Genomic DNA, 20813 nt, shown 5'->3' with positions numbered 1-20813 from the left:
CCCTCTTCTGAAAGCGCACAAAGTGCTGGGGGTTGCCCCTTCCCCAGGGCCCATGTCACTCCAGTGTCATTCCAGTATCACCTCACTCCATTCGGCGGGGGCTGAGGCTGAAGAATGTTCCGTGCAGCGTGCCACCAAGCATTCCTGGCGGCTCTGCCCGTCCTCAGGAGCTCGCTGGATCATAGAATTATAGAATGATAGGATGTCTCTGTCTCCCTTTCCTCTCCTCTGCCGAAGGCTGGGCGCGCGGTGCTCCCAGTCAGAGGCCCCCGGGGTGCCCAGTCCCGCTCTGTCTGCCCAGATTCCTCTGTGGCTGCAGCAGACGTGCCGGTGCCGTAATTCCCATCACCGGCTGCTCCGCCGTGTTGCTCTGTGCCCTGAACAGCGGCTGTATTTCACCCCTGAGGCAGCTGTATTTCAGTGCTGAGGAGTGAGATGATGATTTATGGCTGTGGAGTGTTTCATTAGTAGTTATTACTCAGGTTTTTAAGTCATCCAGTCTCTATATATCTGCACGCTAGAGTCTTTAAGGTTCAGGCTGCTATGTGAATGTTAGACGCTTTAAACATTTTTCCCATCTGTTTCAAAAGTTACATATGTTAAATCACCCAGTACTGCTCTATTTTGACTTAGTCTTCTATAACGCTTTCTCTTCTGGGATTTTTCTAGCTGTCAAGTTAGTCTATTTGCAGTCTCCCTATCCTAACAGCCTCGTGTCTGTGCAGACATCTGCCTCCCCCCATTCTTGTGGTGCTTGCTCATTCAAGAGGCTCTTGCAAAGCGTTTAAAGGCTTTGTAAACCATACCAGTGCGCTTCTCCATGCTGGGTGGTCCTCATCCCGATGACACGTCTCTCTGTCTCGTTCCTGGGCGGTGCGCGGCACGCGCGGAAGTCCAGCCGGTGCAGCTGCTGTCCCCTAACGCTGTGCTTGCTCACAGTGTTCCTCGCTCTACGAGGAGTGCTACGTCCTGCCGGCCCCGCAGCTCGGCTCCCACGTGGGCTCCCAGGTCCAGGAAACGCACCCGCTGCTGGTGGGGGAATGGAAAGTGAGTAACCCACTAACCAAACAACTGCTCGGGTGGTTGCTAACCAGACTGGTGTGTGCTGACAGTGCCGTGCATTTTCTTGTGGTGCCGGGGGGATGCTTTCACTCAGAACAATTAGCACAGAGCAGCATCGGCTCAGCTTTGGCTGGTTGCAGAAGGCAGCTCTGTGGATCTGTTCTCACACGAAGGAGCTCTGGCCCGGGATCCTCCCCGGCTCCACTGTGGGCTTTTCTTCTGAGTGCACCGCGTTGTGTGTCACTTCAGTGCCACACACAGTGAGATTCCTCCCACGAAGGGGCTCAGTGAAAGCTGCTCGTGTCCCAGAGCTGGGTCTCGTGTGGACAAGGTTGGAATTGAAGAATCAGAGTCACTCTGCTCTGGTTTGCCAACATCCATCTCATAGCGGGGAGCCCAAAACTGGCCCCGGAGCTCCAAGTGGCCTCCCAAGTGCTGAGCAGAGAGGAATGGTCACTGTCACTGTCACTGCCCCACTGGCTGAGCTGCTTCTGCTCCAGCCGCAGCTGCAGTCGTGCCCTCACCGGGGAAGACTTGAGTCAAGCAGAGGGAGTGAAGTGTCTTCAGCGGGTACCTCTGCGTTCAGCAGGGACATCTGGCAGGCAGGAAGGGCAAAAGCTGGAGGAAAACAACAGGGAGGGTTTTTCTCACTCTATTTTCTGCATTTTTATTTAGATCCCTGAAAACTGCAGACCCAACATGGAAGAAGGAATCTCGCTGTTCTCCACCTTGCTCAACAACAGGCACTTTCTCATCGTGTTTGTCCATGCTCTCGAGCAGCAGAAGGACTTTGCTGTTAGAGACAGGTATGAGCTTCAGAATCAAAGACCTGGCAGCCGGAGGAGACTGATTTATTCCTTACCTGTGAATAATCCAGCCTGTGCCTGGAGCCCTACATTTCAACTGAAGGTTGAGTTATACTTGCCTCCCACTTTTCTATTCGAAACGGATGGCCATAAACCTCAGTCATCCTGAAGAGCACCAGAAGTGTGACTGGCTTGTGTTTGTGTCCCTGGACACCTGGGTCACCAGCGAGAGGGTGCAAGCTGATCTGAGGTCCTGCAGCAATGAAAGGGGGGTTGAAGTTTTTACACCTTTGAGAAGGCTCATGAAAATTGTCTGAAATGCTGCCTTTGTGGTTTGGGTTTTTTTAGTGCCAGTTGGTGGCTTAATCCTGTTAATTGGTGCTCAAGTCATAGACAATTCTGTGTTTCAGATGTAACCTGGCCTCCCTGCTCACTATTGCATTACACGGGAAACTGGAGTATTACACCAGCATCATGAAGGACCTCTTGGTGGATCTAATAGATGCATCAGCTTCCAAAAACCCCAAGTTGATGCTGAGGAGAACGGAATCCGTGGTGGAGAAGATGCTCACCAACTGGATGTCCATCTGCATGTACAGCTATCTCAGAGTAAGAGAACCAGATCACTGTGTGCAGCGGTGATGGGGGGTACGGGTGACAGCTGGGGACCTGGGGACCTGCTGGCACTGCCGCATGAATGGTCACTGACACTTGGTGAGCTCCAGTGCATTGAAAGGTCCAAGTGTGGAAAAGCAACCTGAAGTTCAGTTGCTTTTCCACTTCTGCCTGGGGATGTGGTGAATGAGGCTTTGCATCAGGCCTTTCCTAAGGCTGGAGCACAAATAACATTTTTACCACGCCTGAGAAGAGAGCTGCAGGGGAGCTGAAAAGTAACCAGAATGGCTTGAGGTTTTGGAAACAGCTCCAGTTATGTGTTGTTCTCTCTGACCAGCTTGCGCAGCCGCACTGGTGGTTGCCAGCGGGTTCAGCATCGTCTGGCCTGGGCGCAGAGCCCCAGCTGCCGGGGGACGGGGCTGCCCCGTCCCGGTGCCCGTTCGTACGGGGGCTCCTGGCGCAGGAGTGTCCTCGTGGTCCCACGCTGGCCAGGCGGGTCTCAGAGGAGAGGGAGGCGTCTGTCCCAGGAGCCTGAGTGTTTCCCGACTGTAACGAAAAGGAATATATTTGGCATCTGAGAGCACATCAGCAGTCCATCTGCTCAGTGCTTTATCTTCAGCGTTTGCCAATTCTGGTTGGAGTTTCCCAGAAGAATTGAGCAATAACTTAATTGATTCCATGGCAGTTAATTGGAGGACACCCCATTATACTCACAGGGGAGAGCCTGGAAAAAAGCCTTTGAAAAATCTCTTTTCCCAAAGTGTTTGCTATAGCCACAGAAGCAATGCTGCATTGTCCTCATATGTATCGTAATGTCTTCTGATCCCAGCTGATGAGCACTTTTTGTCCTAAGGCCCATGGTTTTGTAGTTCATAATCTTTCATTTTAGCTCACATAATTAGCCAGTATAATGAAAGAAAAGTTAAAGGAGTGAATGAGGATGGCTGTGCCCATGCAGCACGACTATCCAGCCTGTAAGAGCAGAAAAGAGTGAATTAGTGAATTTTTTTTAATCTTCATTTTTTTTGTGCCTGTAGTTAAACCATTGGAGGAAAAAAGTGCTGAGCTCTCCTTTTGGAGAGTGGAGACCACATGTGAGGCATCCGATCCAGCTCCGATTTGTGCTAAAAATGGACATTGTGCAAGAAGGCTTTCTTGGGGAAAAGGAAAAAAAAAAGAGGAAAGAGAGTTGGGTCTTATCATGTGGGCCTGAAGACTTGGGCACGTTACAAAGCTAATTAAGGATGAGGCGCTCCGGGAGCGCTGGCGTGCTGCCCTGCCCCAGGGCAGTGCGCGTCACCCTGGGCTCATCCAGGGCCGGTGGCAGGGCCGGTGACAGGGTCAGTGACAGGGCCGGTGGCCGTCCCTGCAGCCAGGGTGGTGCAGACGATGCTGGTGCGGCCATGGAGGGAGGCCGAAGGGCGGGGCGTGCAGGGAGCGGGGCCGCGGGGTGGCCGTGGCCTTTAGCAGAGCTGAGGGGCCACCCCCAAACCTGCATTTCCATCCGCTGGCGGATGCTGGTCCCTGGCAGGGTGACGTCGCCCGCCGGCTGTGCAGCCCTGTCTTGCTCGTGTGCTCAGCCTGAAGCTCTGGCGGTGAGGCCGTTGCGGCACGTTCTGCTGCAGCCCATTTCCCACCTTGGAAAAGCAAACGGTTTCCGTACTAGAGCGCGAGAAAGATTTGGTTTCCAAGAGGCTTTCACATAGCGTGTACTCAGCAGTGAGGGATGAGGGGAGACCTGATCAGAGGAGAAACCATGCTGCCTGCCGAAATACGGCCGGGGAAGAGGATTGATCAGACAGAAATGTCTGGAGAGCCCTTTGAGCGTGCCGGGCGGACACGAGCCCGGCTGTGCAGGGCACGGGGGTCCCGGTGCGGAGCGGCAGAGCTGGGACCTGCCCCACCACACACGTGAGCGCGGAGCCGCTGTGGTCAGACAGACGGCACCTCTGTAACGCGGCTGGTTTCAGCTCAGTGCTGTAATTTAAATCCTGGCGATAGTCGAATGCCTCCCATGTGCCTTGCGTTCCTCTGGATCAAACTCTTTTTGCCCTCCGAGAGGCATTTCTTGGGTAAAAAAGCAGGCTGCCCGCCTGCCCGTAGCACTGCTCTGTCAGACGTGTGATGATGGGTCTGGTTTTCATTCCTGAATTATCCCCATTAATCACAACGTCTATTTGAAACAGCTGCTGCGAAGGTCCCTGCCGTTGTGCAGTGGAAAAATTCCAAGTGCTTGTATTTTCCCTTGTAAGTCAGCGCTACATGCTCAAAACATTTGTTTCGTATTACTGCTCTGCCTAACAGTCCGTCCATTTGTGTTTTGGGGGAAAATGATTTGAAGGAGCTGTCTTCAGCTGGGAAGGACTGCAGGCCACAGTCTCTCGTGGTCGGGATGTGCAGGGACCCGGGGGCGCTGGCAGGAGGTTCGGCTCGGTCGCAGCGGCTCGCTGCTCGGGACTGTGTTCAGAGTGAACCTGCTGCGTTTGCGCCATCGATGCACGCCTCTGTTTCTGCACAACTGAGTGAGAATAGTAGATAAAATGATCCATGCCTGTGTTTTCTGCTACAGCTTTGATGAAAAATGCTGAAAAAAAGACAGCCTTCCCCATGTGGTACCATGTTAGTGTTGTGCCTGGCCCCTAACAGGTTCAGGGCACCAGGAGGTAAAGGAACATTAAAGGTCCTGGAATTCAGCTTTTAGATTGGGTCCAAGCTTCCCAAAGCTTTGCACGGGAGATGGAGCTGAGGTTTGGTTCTTCACAGAATGCAAATAGATAATCATCCCAAAACTAGCAGGCACTTGGGATAAGCAGCTGTTTTCTGTGCTTTTCCCACCCCAACCTCACCAAGATGTTTTGGAAACGCCTGTACCGTGTTCCTGAGAGGACATCTCTTAACGACTTGTCAGCCTTGTTAATAGGGCAGCAACATGTGAATCCACTCTGTGCTCTAAACCTTTTTTTTTTCCCCAAGCATATAAAACCCAAGCCCTCCCACGCTCATCGTGCGTGAAGCAGTTCAAGTCATGCCAGCCTGAGCTGTGCTTTCCATTACTGCAAAGTTATTTCAGTGCCCTGGGTAGCTTTAAGGGCCTGTAACAGCTCAGTCAAAAATGAAAATGAAGTCTCATTAAAATACATTCACAATAGGAGGAAAAAAGGCCCCAGACTGTTTTTTTTTTAAGTATTTTTTTGTCCTGAATCAGCACTGATCTCTTCTAGTTAAACTTCCTTTCTCCCAACTAGCCAAGTCCAAAGACAGTTTTGATTCGTTTCCAGATGAGTTTTACGAACAATGCTTGTGGTTTCCAAGTTTGCCATTTTATCTCTAGTCTCTGCCTGCCAGCCCGTCTTTCCCCTCTTTGAAATTTGCTGTCTGATTAGCGCTTTTGCAGATTTCCATAACATCCCACAGTTCCTGAGCCCGAAAGCCAAAATAGAAATAGCATCTCGCGGGCGCAGCGCTGCCGTTATTTCCCGCACGGATTATTTCCGGCTGATGCTGCTCGTTCCCGCGTCGGTAGCTCCGAATCGCTCCGCGGGCTGCCCCATCCCAGCAGCCATGCCCCGCGGGAAGGAGCCGCAGGGTCACCCCGACCTGTGCAGCCTGGGCTGGTTTCAAGCCTGCAGAGCTCCTGTCTGAGCAGGACTCACACTTTTATCTGGTTTTGCAGGCAGCGGCGTAGCTGTTGGCAGCCCCTCACCTCTCGCTTGCGGCCAGAGCTGCCCACAGGGACGGAGCAGGGTCCAAATTCCTAAATTCAGCTCGGTTTTGTCCCTGTGTGTGCTCACACACCCCGACACAAAGAGTCCCTGTTCAGCAGAGCCAGTGTCAGGGTTTGTCACAGCCGGGCAGGGTCAGCATGGCAGCACCGCCGGTCACGTCGCTGTTTGGGGGAGGCAGGTGCAGCAGCCTGGGCTGTGCCAGCGCTGTCCCCTCTCCTCCTGTCTCGTCCTCCTGCCTGTGGCTCAGAACTCACTGCTCTGTGTGTCTTCTGACACTTTCTCCCCTCTGCCCGCAATTCTCCACCTCTCTGCATCCCCACGACTTCACGTCTGTCTGCTTTCCGGACACGGTTGCCTTTCTCGGTTCCAGCACAGCAGCTCTGCCGCTGAGCCCGGTTTGCACTGTGTGCTCAGGAGGAGCACTGTGGGATGGCGTTACACCCGGCAGAAGGCTGAGGAGCTTCCCTGTGCTCATAAAAAGCTGCCCTTGGAAAACGAAGCGGCTGCACCGTCGGCGCAGATGGCGCGTGCCCACCCACAGCCCTGCCGTAGCGGCTTATCGGCAACTGCGCTGAATGCAGCCGAATCAAAATTGACATCAAACTAATTGCTTTAGCAATTATAAGGCAATTAGAATAGAAGAATCACCAAGTCTTAATTAAGAAGCAGATTGAACAGGATTTAGCAGCTCCTAGCTGAGAAATATCAAAATCACTCGATATCTGTTGTCTTGAGTAGGATTTCAGATGGCAGGAATGTTTGTGCGGGGTGTGTGATGCTCAGAAAGTACATAAATGTGCAATAATTTGCACTTGCCTCGTTGGAAGGAAATGGCACATGAATGGTAGGGAGAATGGGATGTACTCCAGTACTGAAAAGTTTCTTAAGAAAATAGCTTATGTTTGACTTGCACATCAGCGTAGCAGACAGAAGTGGATCAGAAATCTGGCATTAGACCATGTAGCTGAACCGCATCGCAAATAGCTGGTCCCTGTTATGTTTTTTGTTTTCATTGCAGCAGTGTCACAATTCACCTCTTCTGCAAGATGCAATTTGATGAATGTGAGGAGTTAAATGTCGTGTTTGCTTGCTGTGGCATGGGAACAGCCGTTGACCCTGATCCTCCCTGCTTCGCTGCGATGGGGCTGTGCTGTGCTATGAGCAGTGGGCTGGCTTCCATGGCTTCCGATGGAAACCATGCAGCACAGCGAGGAGTTTGGCTGATGCCTTCATGAGAAAGCTGGGCACCAAATATCTCTGTAGACCTGGATTTTTGTGCACATCAGCTCCATCCTTGTGCTGCTGAGTGCAGCCCGTTCTACAGTATGCACTGTCAGATTGCAGGAAGCGTCTCTGTACTGGAGCGTGCCAGATTCTCCCTGAAGTTCATGTGTAATTTCACATGTAAATTAATGCACATTTGTATTTTGCTGAGCATCGTGCATGCACGTACACTCAGCACAGAGAGGCATATGCCCAGAGCTCCTGAGCAGCTCTGCCCGCGGTGGCAAGCACAGCCCGCAGTGGCAAGCACAGCCCTGCAGCGCTCGCTGCAGAACTTGGATGGGCTGTGTTGATGCTGACAATCATGGCTCAACCTCCCCAAAAATTGCCTGCGGCTGTTGTCGGCTGTTATGTCCTATTTCCCATCTGCGCTGTCACATTGCCACAAGTCTGAAAACGCCTGAGCAGCGTCAAGGAGAAGCTGGTGAGAGCTGGGGGGTGACGGCATGGAGCAGTCCTGGACCGGTCCCCCGTCCCGCTGCACAGAGGCACACCGGGGTTTGCACCTCAGTGTCCCTGCAGAGCCTGTCCCCACTGTTACCACCACCAGCTCTGGTTTTCTTACGTGCTCTTTCCTTCCTGCAGGAGACAGTCGGGGAGCCCTTCTTCCTGCTGATCTGTGCCATCAAACAGCAGATCAACAAGGGGTCCATCGACGCCATCACGGGGAAAGCCCGGTACACGCTCAACGAGGAGTGGCTCCTGCGGGAGAACATCGAGGCCAAGCCCAGGGTGAGTGCCCACCGCCCGGGGGCTGGCATTGCATATCCCAGCATCTGATACTTGTGCAGGTGCAATAGCCATGTAAGTGATACACCTGCCTAAGCACACAACTGCAGAACAAGGCTTGTGATGTTTGTTTTCATGTCCATCCCTTGTGGGTCACCTAAGTACCTCTGGTTAGGGGCGGAAGGAGGTAAGAAAACGTGTTCTGCTGTATTCAGAGAGTTAAAGCAACATGTTTACCATTCCCATCAAAAGAGCATCTTCAGGAGCAGTGGGAAGGTGCTGGCTGCAAAGCTGAGGGCTCTGCACAGGCTGCTGCAGAAATGGTGCTGAAAAGCGGTTCTGAGAACGGCTCCTGTGGGAACAGGGAAGGCAAGGGCTGTGCGTGTGAAGGGCTCCGCTCCCCCCTGTGCCTGACACAGAACTCAGCAAACGCCTTTCCAGGGCCTGGGTCAAATCGTGCTTTCAGTTCCCTGGCATGAATCTGGAACGGCTTCAGTGCAGCCAGTGGGTTACCCCAGATGTGCATCACCATAACTCAGAGCAGGTTCAGGCTCCACATCCTCTGCAGATTCCTGTTACCAATTGACCTGTAAACGTACAGTGCAGAGTGAGAGGCTTTAGCAGCAGAGCGCAAAGTATTAGCTTTCTCGGCAGAAATGGTAACTTCGTAAGTCTGAGCAGGAGAAATGCGACTGCTTCCTACTTTGTTTGCAAGAAGATAAACAAAAGCAAACAGGGGATGCTGGAGGAAGAAAGCAATGCAGGGTTAGTGCTAACTGACTGGCAATCCCCCCCATTGCTGGTAACTGAACTCTGCTTTAAAAAACACCTGCACAATACACAATGTGAAAAAAACATCTTCATTTAGCGCTATGGAAAAAATTGGATTTCATCCGTGCATTCACATTGTTCTCGTGGTCAAGGATGCCGAGCCTGTGTCCTGATACTTAAAAGCAGAGTTTGCAGAGGGGCCTCCAGGCTGTGAAAACCCCAGCTGTAAATGCCACATGTAGCTGCTTGCTGTGGGGTGGCTTCAGGGCTGTGTCTGCCACCAAATGAAGCTCAGTGTTGTCCTCAGGCTCAGGCACACCACGGAAGACTCGAGCAGAGGCAGAGCTGGGGCTGTCCCGGAGCAAAGCCTGGGCAGGAGGAAGAGGCCACACTTGGTTGGGTCTGCATGGCTTGCAAGGGGAGGAGGCACCTGGGAGAGGGGTTTTTGTAGAAGAGTCACTCTCATTGCCCTGCAGCTTTCTGCAGCACCTGTAGTAATATCTGGCATCCTCCCTCGTGGCCGCATGTCCTGCTGTTCATGGTGTTCTCAGCAGGGGCCTGGGGCGCTGGGGTTTGGCTCCAGTGCTGCTGCAGACCCAGCTGGTTTAAACAAAAGAGCTGAGCCCATTGCGTCAGGGAAAGGCCGAGCACTGAGCCCTGGCAGTCCCATTTGTCACCGGTTGGAGCCGAGAAGCTGAGGTGACTGGTGATGGGGGTGACCTCTCCTCCTGCCCCCAAGGTGGTCTCTGCATGTCAGGGCTGAGGCCCATTAGCGAGGCAGCCGTGGGGAGGCTGTGGCCCTTGCTCCCTGCATCCTCCTGGCTCCATCAACAAACAGGGGCCTTCAGCCTCCAAGGGCTGTAAATCAGCGCCCTTCGCTAGCGGGAAAGCACAGGGAACTGCATTCGTTCAGCCTGATCTCCAGCAGCGCGGGGCCCAGCGTGCAGCAGCGAGAGCTGCGGGTGCAGCAGCCTCCGCGGTCCTGGGGAGCCAGCAGAGCCGGGCAGGTCACCCCAACCCAGCCTCTGTCCGCAGAACCTCAACGTCTCCTTCCAAGGCTGTGGGATGGACTCCCTGAGCGTCAGGGCCATGGACACGGACACACTCAGCCAAGTGAAGGAGAAGATTCTGGAGGCCTTCTGCAAGAACGTGCCCTACTCCCAGTGGCCAAGGGTGGAAGACGTCGACCTTGGTAAGGACCAGATGCGTTGGACCAGCCGGTCCTTACAGCCGGAGGAAGCAGCTGATGTTGCCCGGTTGCTCTCGGTATCTGTGAGAGGGCAGCGGGTGAAGCAGCGCTGACGAGAGAGCAGACATCAAGGCAGCCTTGTTCTGAGGGTGGTCCGCAGGAGTGAGTGATGGGACCAGATCCTTGTGTGCAGGAGGGAGCCAAGTAATAGGAAAGACACTTTAGGAGAGCCCAAGCTGAGCAAAGGGATGCTTGGACTTGCACCCTTTAAAGCCCATAGTCTTAACCCCAAAACAGGGACCCTCTGAGCCTGCACGTGCCTTGTCAGTACATGTCTCACCATAAGCAGCTGTAAGGGAGCTGTAAGGGAGCCCTTGGACTCCTGTCCTGCCATAGATCCAGGTCTGTCATTTATATACCCGGTGCTCAACTTCTTGTCCTGAAATTTAAAAAGGATCCCAGCCCAGTGCTGGTGAGAGAAGCCCGTGCTGTCAGTGGTGCCTCCGTGCCACGCAGCGGGCCGTGGAGCCCCAGACCCCGCTGCACGTCCCTCCCCAGGCTGGTGTCACCTCTCCCTTCTCTGTGCACAGAGTGGTTCGCCACCAGCACCGACAGCTACATCCTGCGGGACCTGGACGACACCTCGGTGGTGGAGGACGGCAGGAAGAAGCTGAACACATTAGCACATTACAAGGTAATCCTGCCAGGCTGCGGGAAAGCTTTGCTTCCTCGGAGCCTGCCTGGCCCCAGGGGCGAGCTGCGGTTCCCCCTCCAAAAACAGGATTATCAGGAACAGGCAGGGAGGTTGCCATAGCTCCGCGAGAGCTTCCGGGGAATAGACATCTGCCCTGGCGAGAAGCTCGTTAATATTGCAACACACTGAAACTAATTAAACACTCTTCATGCAAAACAAGTTATTACTGACAACAGAAAGAGGAGGAAAAAAGCTCCTATTCCCAACGGCCACCAGCTTAGCTGATTAGTATCACTCTGCTCTTGATCCGTGCTCCTGCTGAAATCATGGGCACAATTGTCGCTGCCAGCTCTGAGAGCAGGGGTGGGGATGCCATCGAGGAGCAGAGGCCAAAGGGTGGGGAAATGTGGCAAATCAAATTGTTTTCTCAACCGTTTTTCCTTTTAAAATTAAATGAAACCAGAAGTTCTTCTATGATTTCCATATTCCTGAGTATGCCTGGGAGCATAATCCTCACTGGTCTGTAGCAGTGCACGGAAAATCAAAAGCGGAGCTGAGTACTTATTAATATTATTATTAGTGCAACAGCCATGCTGCAGAGCCCCAGTGTTGGCTCGGTGCCCGCAGCACAGAGCGGTGGCACCGGCCCCACGGTGCAGGCTGTGCCGCGCTCCTTCTCCCCTTCCAGGGAAAGGCAGAACAGACCTGTGCAGCGTAACACTCCTTCCTCTTCAAATTACCTGGTGTCGACATCCAAAATGTATCTTGGATACATATATTTGCCTGATTCCTGTCAGATTTGAGAATCTCACTGTCTTGCATTTGCATTTTAAAGACCATTTCCATGTAGGGCAGTGGCATCACTGATGGTTTCCAGGCTGGGGAGGGAGCAGGGCAGGCACGGAGGATGTTCAGCAGTGATTGCCCCGGTGTCCCCTGGCTCCCCGGGGTCTCCGTGGGGCTGTCCGTGGCTCCGTGGGAGGCACCTTTAAGCCCTATCCTCATCACCTGCTCTTCCTTCCTCCGCAGATCCCCGAAGGGGCGTCCCTGGCCATGAGTTTGTCGGACAAGAAGGACACCACGCTGAGCAGAGGTAACATCTCACCTCTCTTCCCCCATCGCCTCTGACCGGGCAGGAGCACTTGTGTTTCAGAGGGGTGTCTGGCCAGGGGTGCTGCGAGCTGCCCGCCCCTGCCTGGGTGCTGGGCTGTGGTGTCACTGACACTCACAGATCGCCCCATTGTAGCAGCGTGTTGGGCAGAGCTGGGCCCTTTCCAGCCCAGTTACACATGCAGTTTTCTGTCAGTGTATTTCAAGGTTTCAGGCTGTGCAGAGAGTCAAAACAGACCAAGGGAGACAAAAATTCACATTGAGCAAGGAGTTTCAAAGCCCCTCTCCAGTCTGTCTGTGTGGTGGGGGTCCCTGCGCCTGCTGGAACAAGTAGCTACGGCTCTGGTGACTGCGGGCATTGCGGTGCAGGAGTGTCCCTGTGATGGTCCTGCTCTTGCTCCCTCTTGGGTGCCTCTTAAAACACCCTTGGGAGACCTCGAGTCGTCCCTCCAGTGCTTCCTGAGGGGCTCCCCATGCACCCCAGAAGGTGATAAACACAACCAACACAAAAACGCTGCGGTCACTTGGGCGGGAACACCCACTTGATGTCGGGGCTCTTGGGGAAAGCAAAACACCTCCTGACACAGAGGCTGTCTGTGGGGGCGGATTTCGGCCCCTGACTGAGCTGCCGTGTCTCTCTTGTGCTCCACAGTGAAGGATCTGGACACCGAGAAGTACTTCCACCTGGTGAGTGTCCCGCTGCTGTGCCGGGGGCTGCACGGTGCGGGCCGGGCCGGGCTGGGGCGATCCCGGAGCCAGGCAGGGGACGGGGGACAGGGTGTCCCCTGCTGCCAGGGGGCTGTCGGGGACACGTCCCCCCAGGGCAGCAGCGGGGACAGCGCTGGGAGCGGGGGTGACCTGTCCAGCTGCGGGTGCACAGTGATCCCTCCTCTCTCCTGCGCTTCAGCTTCTGCATCCTGTTTTTTCAGCATATGTGATGAAAGAGGAGAAAACCTTCTCAGTCTCGCTGATATTAACTTAATTCATCTCTGTGGGCTGGAACGTCAGGTGTGATGAACAAGCTGCCTCAGGGCTCGTTAGTTTTCTTCAGAGAGGCTCACAGAGGCACAGAGGGGTTATCTGGAGACAAGCTTTAGTACAGTGGGACATAATAAAAAATTACCAGGATGGCAAAGCAATTTTTGTGCCCAGTGTAGCTGTCAGCAGCCGCAGGGAGCTGGGAGTGCGGTCGGTGCCGCCGGTAGCACCCACGGCAGCTTGGGTCACGTCCCCTGCGGGAGCTGCTGCCCCAGGGCACGGAGGTCGATGAGCTCTGCCCGGTGCGCGCTGGGAGTGCCAAGTGCTAAACGGTGCTAAAAGCTGGTATGAAAATCAGTGTTATGGACAACAACAATATTTTGTAGCTTGATTTTTTTTCTCTGCTAAAGTTTCCGTGCTCAAATAGAGCACAAACACATGATACATGCACGCACAAGTACATACAGAGCAAGGGGGAGAAGGGACAGGAAATCAAATGCGCACGTGTGAAGCAATGCCAAGATGGACTTAAATGGCCCGCTAGGTCATTATAGAGCAGTAATTAAATGACCTGACCAGTGGAATATTTATTTTTATTTTTAAAAAGGCCAGGGTAGAAACATTGGCTGATCATTCTTGCACTTTTTCCAAACCTAAGAAAAGCTGGTTTGGTTTCCGTGGAAGCTTTGTGCATTGCTCCTGGGAGCCTAAAGTGCAGGCGCACGGGAGTGCTGCACGGAGGCCAGGAAGGCCAGCAGACTAACATGTGAAGTGAGATTGATTGTTTCATTCTCTTTGTCTAGCTTGAGAGAGGCAATAAAGAGTGCAGGAGAGACATACATCAGAAAAACTGAATATTATGAACCACTTTTTTAAAACCGTATAAGGGTGTATTTGTAACACATTAACTGCTTTTTAATTGAATTTTATGTGCAGTTGAAATTCTGTACTTGAAGGAGAATTCAGTGTGACACTCACAGAGAGGAGCGCTCTGAATGTGCACTTTCTATCGGAGCAGGTTCTCCCCACCGATGAATCCGTTGAACACAAGAAGTCGCACAGGCAGAGCCACAGGAAGAAGGTCCTGCCGGAGATCTACCTGACCAGGCTGCTCTCCACCAAGGTGGGAATGGGGGCGGCTGGCGCTGGGAGCTCTGCGGGGAGCAGCCTGCCCAGGCGGGGGCCGCGGGCAGCTGCTCGCCAGGGCGGTGGGGCCCGTGTACGGGCCGTGGGAGCAGGTTCAGAAGCAGGTTCAGCAATGCAGCCGGGCTCCTCCAGCTTGCCAGCTCGCGCACAGAGCAGTGCGAGGCCCCATGCCGTCGCCCCGGGCAGAGCTGCGCCCTATGTGCGTGATGCTGAGTGCTACAGGGCTCACGATGCACGGTTCAGACCCAAACCCATCTCCCCAGCACAGGATCCTGCTGGGAAAGGAGCTGGAGATGCTCAGCTCTGTCTGTGCAATCTTAATTCAGATTGGAACTTGCCTGCTCTCTGCGGATGCTCTGCTCCAGCAGTTGGGCTCCCAGCCCATCTTTAATCCCAGCATGATGCTTCACTGGAGCAGAGATCACAAGGATGGCCAGCAGTCTCCAGTCTTCTTTGTATTTACTGTGCAGAACAATCACAGATGTGAGATCCTAGCAGTAAGAAAGAAAAATCTCAATGCCAAAAGAAATTAAACCCAAATGCAAGCTAATTATATCACTATGCACAAACAAACCTTTCCCTCCCTGCTTCAGCATCCCCTTTCTCTTCTCATTTATCCAACTGGCAGCAAAGGCTTTCCCATTGTGCGCAGCATCGCAGCCCCTCATGCTGTGCTCTGGGCTCGAGTGCTGCCGCGTTCCCGTCCCCATCGTGTGCACTTGTCCCGCAGGGCACGCTGCAGAAGTTCCTGGACGACTTGTTCAAAGCCATTCTCAGCATCCGAGATGATAAACCGCCTGTGGCCGTGAAGTATTTCTTTGACTTCTTAGAGGAGCAAGCAGAGAAAAGAGGGATCACAGACCCTGACACTATGCACATCTGGAAGACCAACAGGTTTGGAAGAGGAAATCTCTTTCTTTCCTTCCTTCCGTCTCTCAGGAGCAGCAGCTGCAAAGCCTTGGTGTCCTGGGCTAATTATTAGGTTGCTAAAAGTAGAAGAGGGACTTGGAAAACAGGAGGGTGGTGAGGAGGCAGCGAAAGATGAGGCCAGACACAGGCTTGGAGAGTTTTGAACAAACAAAACTCAGGGGAGTGGCGAGCTGGAAGGGGAGGCACAGGCAGATAAAGGGCAGAACAAACTGGCACACTGATGCAAATAATTAAAGGAGAAACAGAAGAGAGACAGGACGGGAGACGGCAATGGTGTTAGCTCCAAGCATGGAGATCTGAGGCAGAGTCCAAAAATCATGTCAGGTCTTAAGACACCATGGAGGTTTTAAAAGCAGCATATTTGGCTCCTTTTCACTTGCTTTCTGGCTTTTCAGCCCTTGGGGGCACTTTTCCTGATTTATCTGGTTAATGAAGCTGCAACTGCGGGGTGTTCGGGGGACTCCAGGAGCTGGGGCAGTGGCGGCAGCGCAGGGACCAGCCGGGAGCGGGGCTGGAGACCCCAGCAGCAGGAACGTGTGTGGGAGCCAAAGCGATGGAGGGAGACAGAGCAGGAGAGAAACCAGGAGATTTAACTGGTGAGAGCAGGGAGCTTCCAGGAGAGGCTCAGCGCTTCTGAGGCCGCAGAGACAGTAACTGTTGCCAGCCCAACATGTGAAAATTAACACCAAATTTGGCTGGGATGGCAGGCATGCAGACACGACCATTGAGCTGTGGATTTGCCTGCCCTTCATTACCTTTATTTGCCAGTAGAGCAAAGACTTATAGTGGCTTTCACTCCTCAGCTGCTGCGGAGGGATGGCAGAAATGGCGAGTGATATGCTGAAATTGTGTTGTGGCCAAATGAGCGCTGAAATAACTGGAGGAGAAAATTATGAGAGAGCAGAAAAAAAAGGACACATGAAATGCATTTCACGGGGCCAGGCTTACCATCAGAACCAGATGACAGTTACTGTCAGGGAAGATGGAAAAGGAGCTGACACCATTGCTACAAAAACCAGCAAGTGAGGAAGCCCGATGTGACAGCCCCGTGCGGGCAAACCTGCCGGTGCCTTTGCTGGCCCACAGCTGGCTCAGGAGCTGCTGAATGAGTGAGGGACAAGGACAAGGGCACACGCTCACCTGGGCAAGGACAAGGTTATACTCTCAGCCATACGAGGCTGTACATGCAGTCTCCTGGCTGTGCCGCATGCTCCAGCCTGAAGGTCTCTCCGGGGTGCAGACGTGTGCCTGGCCCTCTAGCGAGGGTGTGATTGAATAGCTGAAACTGGTTCCTCATTTTTTCCTCTCTACTATTCACTTTGTTTCATCATCTTTCCTGCATTTTTTCCCCTCTCCACTGGAGTACAAAAACCTCACTGGTGTGTGTTCTGCCTCCTTTCCCTCGCAGCCTACCTCTCAGGTTTTGGGTCAACATCCTGAAGAACCCCCAGTTCGTCTTCGACATCGACAAGACAGACCACATTGACGCCTGTCTCTCGGTGATCGCCCAGGCCTTCATCGACGCCTGCTCCCTGTCGGACCTGCAGCTGGGCAAGGTACCAGAGGGGACATCTCACTGCAGATCAGTTCTCCGCTTCCTTTCCTCCGCACTTGGCTCAGGCTTGAGCTTGATATTTGCACTGCTCCTGTCAGAAAGAGCAGTCAGGGAGTGCGGACACATGGTCACCAGCAGGACGCACAAAGGACCGAGGCCCCAGCCCAGCAAGCTGGGAGGATGGAGACCCAGCCCCTGGCTCCATGTCCCCAGGTGGCTGTGTGAGCTGTCCCTTGGTCCCAGGAGAGCACCCAGCTTAGGGCAGCATCTTAATCGGGGCTGTTTTAGGGGACAGCAGCAGTCTAACAATCCCATAACAGCAGCTGAGGGATGATGTGAGCTCCCAGTGGCAGGATGGAAGATGCTGCAGCTTCAGGTGAAGACTTGATCACCGCGGTTGGTGGTTTCTGCACAGCCCCTCACCCAGGAGAGCAGGAGAAGCTCAGGAGGGAGCTGAGCCTGCCCAGCCAGCACAGACCTGGCTCTGGGGACGGTGCGGGGACCGCCTGGGGCCGGCACACTCTCCCAGCCATCCGCACGTGGAGGCAGCTGGCGGGCACTGCCATGTCCCTGCCCCTGGAGCACGGGGTGTTCCCTGGGTGCAGCATCCTTGTCACACGCTGGCTGCTCCGGCGCATGGGCAGAGCCCGGCGGCCTCAGCCTGTGCAGCTGAACGTGCCCTGAGCGCACGCAAGGCTGCGGGCCGCGTCCCCGCTCCCCTGTCAGCCCCCGAACTGTCCTGCGGGGCACCCAGCGCCCACGGTTCCTGCTCTCCCGCGGGTTTGGCTGAGTGCACTGTTGATGTTTGAGACTTCCCAACATCAATGAGTTTTACTAAGAAATGCTGTAAATCATCCCCCGTCCCCGGGGCTGGTGGCAGCGCCATGTGTGACGTGGGGGGACCCTACGGAGCGAGGGACAGGAGCCGGACGCTGCTCCGGGTGGCCCCAGAGCAAGAGCAGCAGGAAGCCTGTGCTGGGAGAGGTTAATACTGGAGGAAGATCTAATGAGCGCTTGATTTTTTGTTTGTTTGGGTTTTGGACTTTTTTTTGCATGTATTACGAAACAGCTACAATTCGTCCTTGTCAAGCTGTGGATGAGGGGAAGAGGGGTCAGCTGGAGTCAGACAGCAGATGGAAACATTTTTTAGGAATACAATAGCATAAGTGAAGGAATTGTTGAGTAATATGGGAAGAATAAATCCTCAGCCTAAAAATCAGCTTGCATATACACTCATTATATCGCTGAATGTTTTCCAGGCTGGATGCATCCCCTGGTTGTAGCATGTTCTTAAAACTAAAAATGTGAGAGTGGATTCAGATTCTGTACATCTAAAGTGTGCAAGCAGTTAATAAACCAGTACCCAGCTCTACATAATGCAGACAAATCAGACACAAATTAAAACATAACTTTAAAAAGAGGCAGCATGGGTTTCTTTTGTGTTTCCAAGAGAAAAAAAAAAAAACAAACACCAAACCAAAACCAGCGTTATGAGCAGGCTCTGTAACTTGGCTATATTCCTGTACTGCCTTGTCACTGGGTTTGAAAATAAACTGCTGAGGGATCTGGTGCCACAGCCTGGTGCCCGTTTCCCAATTCCCCGCAGCATTAGGCACGGCACATATTGCAGCAGCAGATTGCAGCCACCCCGGGCTTCCTGATTTACTGCCCGATGCAGCTGAAGCTGCTGCCTCCGCGGGCAGAGCCCGCTGGGCTCGTCTCCCGAAAATCCTCCCTCCGCTCCCCCTGCCAGGGCAGCGGGACCAGCCCGCACGCCCCACACGCTGATGTTCCTCCCGGGGCCATTTCCCTGCGGGATCGGCCAAGTTCATTCCCAGGGTAATGATATCAGCGGGGCAGGATTGCCTTCGGGTTAAAATCAGTTATGCTGGCATTTGCAAGGAGTGCAGGCAGGGTTATATCTTCACTGGTACAACCCGATCATTTAGCCAGGAGGTTAAAACCGCTTTGTCCAAGCTGACATTAATCAAGAGAACTCAGTATTTTCTGTTAATTACTTCACATGCACTCAATATAGGCCAGGCAGGCTGGGTTAGCCAATGCAAAATAAATCAAAGCTACATGAAAAATCCAAGAGCAACATTTCAACTGACAAAGTTCAGCTTGTAACAGAGCTTTGTTCTTCAGTTTAAATCAAGCTGGCTGCTCAAGAGACCCGAGTAAATGCATGCAGAAGCCCTTGTTGCCAATTTCCACACGCAGAGCCACAACCACAAGTGTTTTATCCAACACTGTCATGCTATGCTCATCTGCAGAGTGTCACCTGGCAGCAAGGCACCTCGCCTGCCCTGTGCATCGTTCATCCTGCCCTTGCTGCAGATCGAAACCCCCACAGACCCTTCACCCGCGTGGCAGCTGCCGAACGTTTAGCTCACACCAGGAGAAGGGCAGAGGGACGGGCCGTGGCTCCGCAGCACCCTGACGTGTTCCAGCAGGTGCCCCTGTCATTAGCCAGACCAAAGACTTGGCTGTTTGCTGACCCCACCTGTTGGGGTTGGTGCTTGGTCAAACAGGATAAAAAGTTTTGAGCCAGGAACAGTACAGTGTCTGATTTTGGTATCTCACTCCAGGACTCTCCGACCAATAAACTCCTGTACGCCAAGGAGATCCCCGAGTACAGGAAGATAGTGCAGAGATACTACAAGCAGATCCACGACATGCCCCCGCTCAGCGAGCAGGAGATGAACGCCCACCTCGCCGAGGAGTCGCGGGTAAGGGCTGCTGGGGCGGCGGGTCAGCGGCTCCACCGGTGCGCGCCTCAGTGCTGCGCCAGAGCGAAGAGCACCAAACCTGCTCTGCTCCGCTGGCAGCAGGAGCTGGGGAGCGGCAGGAACACAGGCTGCAATCAGCTATGCTTAGATGCTGGAGGGAGCAAACAAGAAAGGATATTTTGCCTCAAACTTCCAGGCACAAACTTCCTCTGACCTAATTCCAAGCATCTTCAATTAGTGCCAGAGCTGCAGTAAACACCCATGAGTTAGCTTGAACCTAACTCGCTTTGGCACCACTGGGAGCTGGAAGCAAAATTGAGTGCCAAAGAGCCAGGAAGTTTGGAAAAGGATCTCTGCACCCCTTGGCCAGCTGGCCCGGGTGTGGGATGCCAGCCCTGGTACCAGCTACAGGAGCTGGATGCCGGCCCTGGTACCAGCTACGGGAGCTGGCAGCCACGCTCTGGCTCCACGTCCCGCCAGTGATGCACCATAGCTTCCTCAGAACCAAACCATTTCCCAGTGGTGTTCCAGCCTCAGCTACCACCTGGGTTTTTTCTGCCATGTCCCTCTGCCCAGCTCTCGCGCTGCCCCATCCTTTTGAGATGGCTTTGAGCACTGAGGGATAAACAGCATGATCAAGTGGGGGCATTTAAGGATGGCTTTAAAAATACTGAGACTGTTTCTGGTGTAAGCAAATGCACCTTCCTTAAAGGAGCAAGTCAAAAGCCTGGCTGCATCAATGCAACAGTAACAAAAATACCTAGGCAAAACCTTCTTTTAATCTACTTAATGCCTGCTGTTTGCGCTTGAACTCACTTGCTGTATCACATTAATATTCTTCCCTTCTTTGTTCTGTCTTTATAAAGAAATACCGTAATGAATTCAATACCAACGTCGCCATGGCTGAGATATACAAATACGCCAAGAGATATCGCTCCCAGGTGAGTGGGTTCAGCTGTACTCAGGCCTCAGCATACCTGTGGAGGGAATAACAAGCAGTATAATAACAAACACTATTTTGTAACTGAGCGGTCAGATGCCTGCATCCAGTCCACAGAAAATCCACAGAAAAGGGATTATTGTTGTTTGCATAATCCCATGCACACATGTAATATATGCACACACAGATGCACCTGCTCTCCTTGGCTGAGAAGGCTAGCTGTTCTTGGCTGATTTTAACAGCATTTGACTCGGCCAGGCTGGAGCATAGTGTAGACCCGCAGGTGCCTCCGGGAAGGCAGAGCACACTGATACAGTCCACTCCCCAAAGTCTTGCCCCCGCTGCCCTGGCTGGGTGCTGCCCCCCGCCGGGCAGCTCTGCGCCTCGGCTCTGTGCTGCCCTGGTGTTTGGGGCGCGTTCCCTTCCCGCCCCTGCTCGGGGACTCGGCTGTGCCCAGAGCAGCCGGGGGGCTCTCCCGGGGTTCGGTCTCAGCAGGGCTGGCAGGTGGGCACCCCCATGCTGTCCCCTCCACCCACCCGCCCGTGTC

General features: G+C 53.6%; 1 protein-coding gene across 1 annotated transcript in view; it reads left to right on the top strand.

The window, feature by feature from the left end:
• PLXND1 (plexin D1) overlaps positions 1 to 20813 on the top strand; it is a 78573-nt gene that overhangs the window by 55154 nt on the left and 2606 nt on the right. The window contains 13 exon segments of the mRNA XM_065642315.1: positions 940 to 1047; positions 1738 to 1868; positions 2279 to 2477; positions 8078 to 8224; positions 10028 to 10184; positions 10772 to 10875; positions 11905 to 11968; positions 12638 to 12672; positions 13982 to 14086; positions 14840 to 15003; positions 16448 to 16595; positions 19186 to 19326; positions 20193 to 20267. Of these exon segments, the coding sequence (XP_065498387.1) occupies positions 940 to 1047; positions 1738 to 1868; positions 2279 to 2477; positions 8078 to 8224; positions 10028 to 10184; positions 10772 to 10875; positions 11905 to 11968; positions 12638 to 12672; positions 13982 to 14086; positions 14840 to 15003; positions 16448 to 16595; positions 19186 to 19326; positions 20193 to 20267 (1578 nt within the window).

The sequence above is a fragment of the Caloenas nicobarica genome, chromosome 11 (assembly GCF_036013445.1).
Source record: "Caloenas nicobarica isolate bCalNic1 chromosome 11, bCalNic1.hap1, whole genome shotgun sequence".
Taxonomy (NCBI): domain Eukaryota; kingdom Metazoa; phylum Chordata; class Aves; order Columbiformes; family Columbidae; genus Caloenas; species Caloenas nicobarica.
This window is presented reverse-complemented; position numbering and strand designations above follow the sequence as displayed.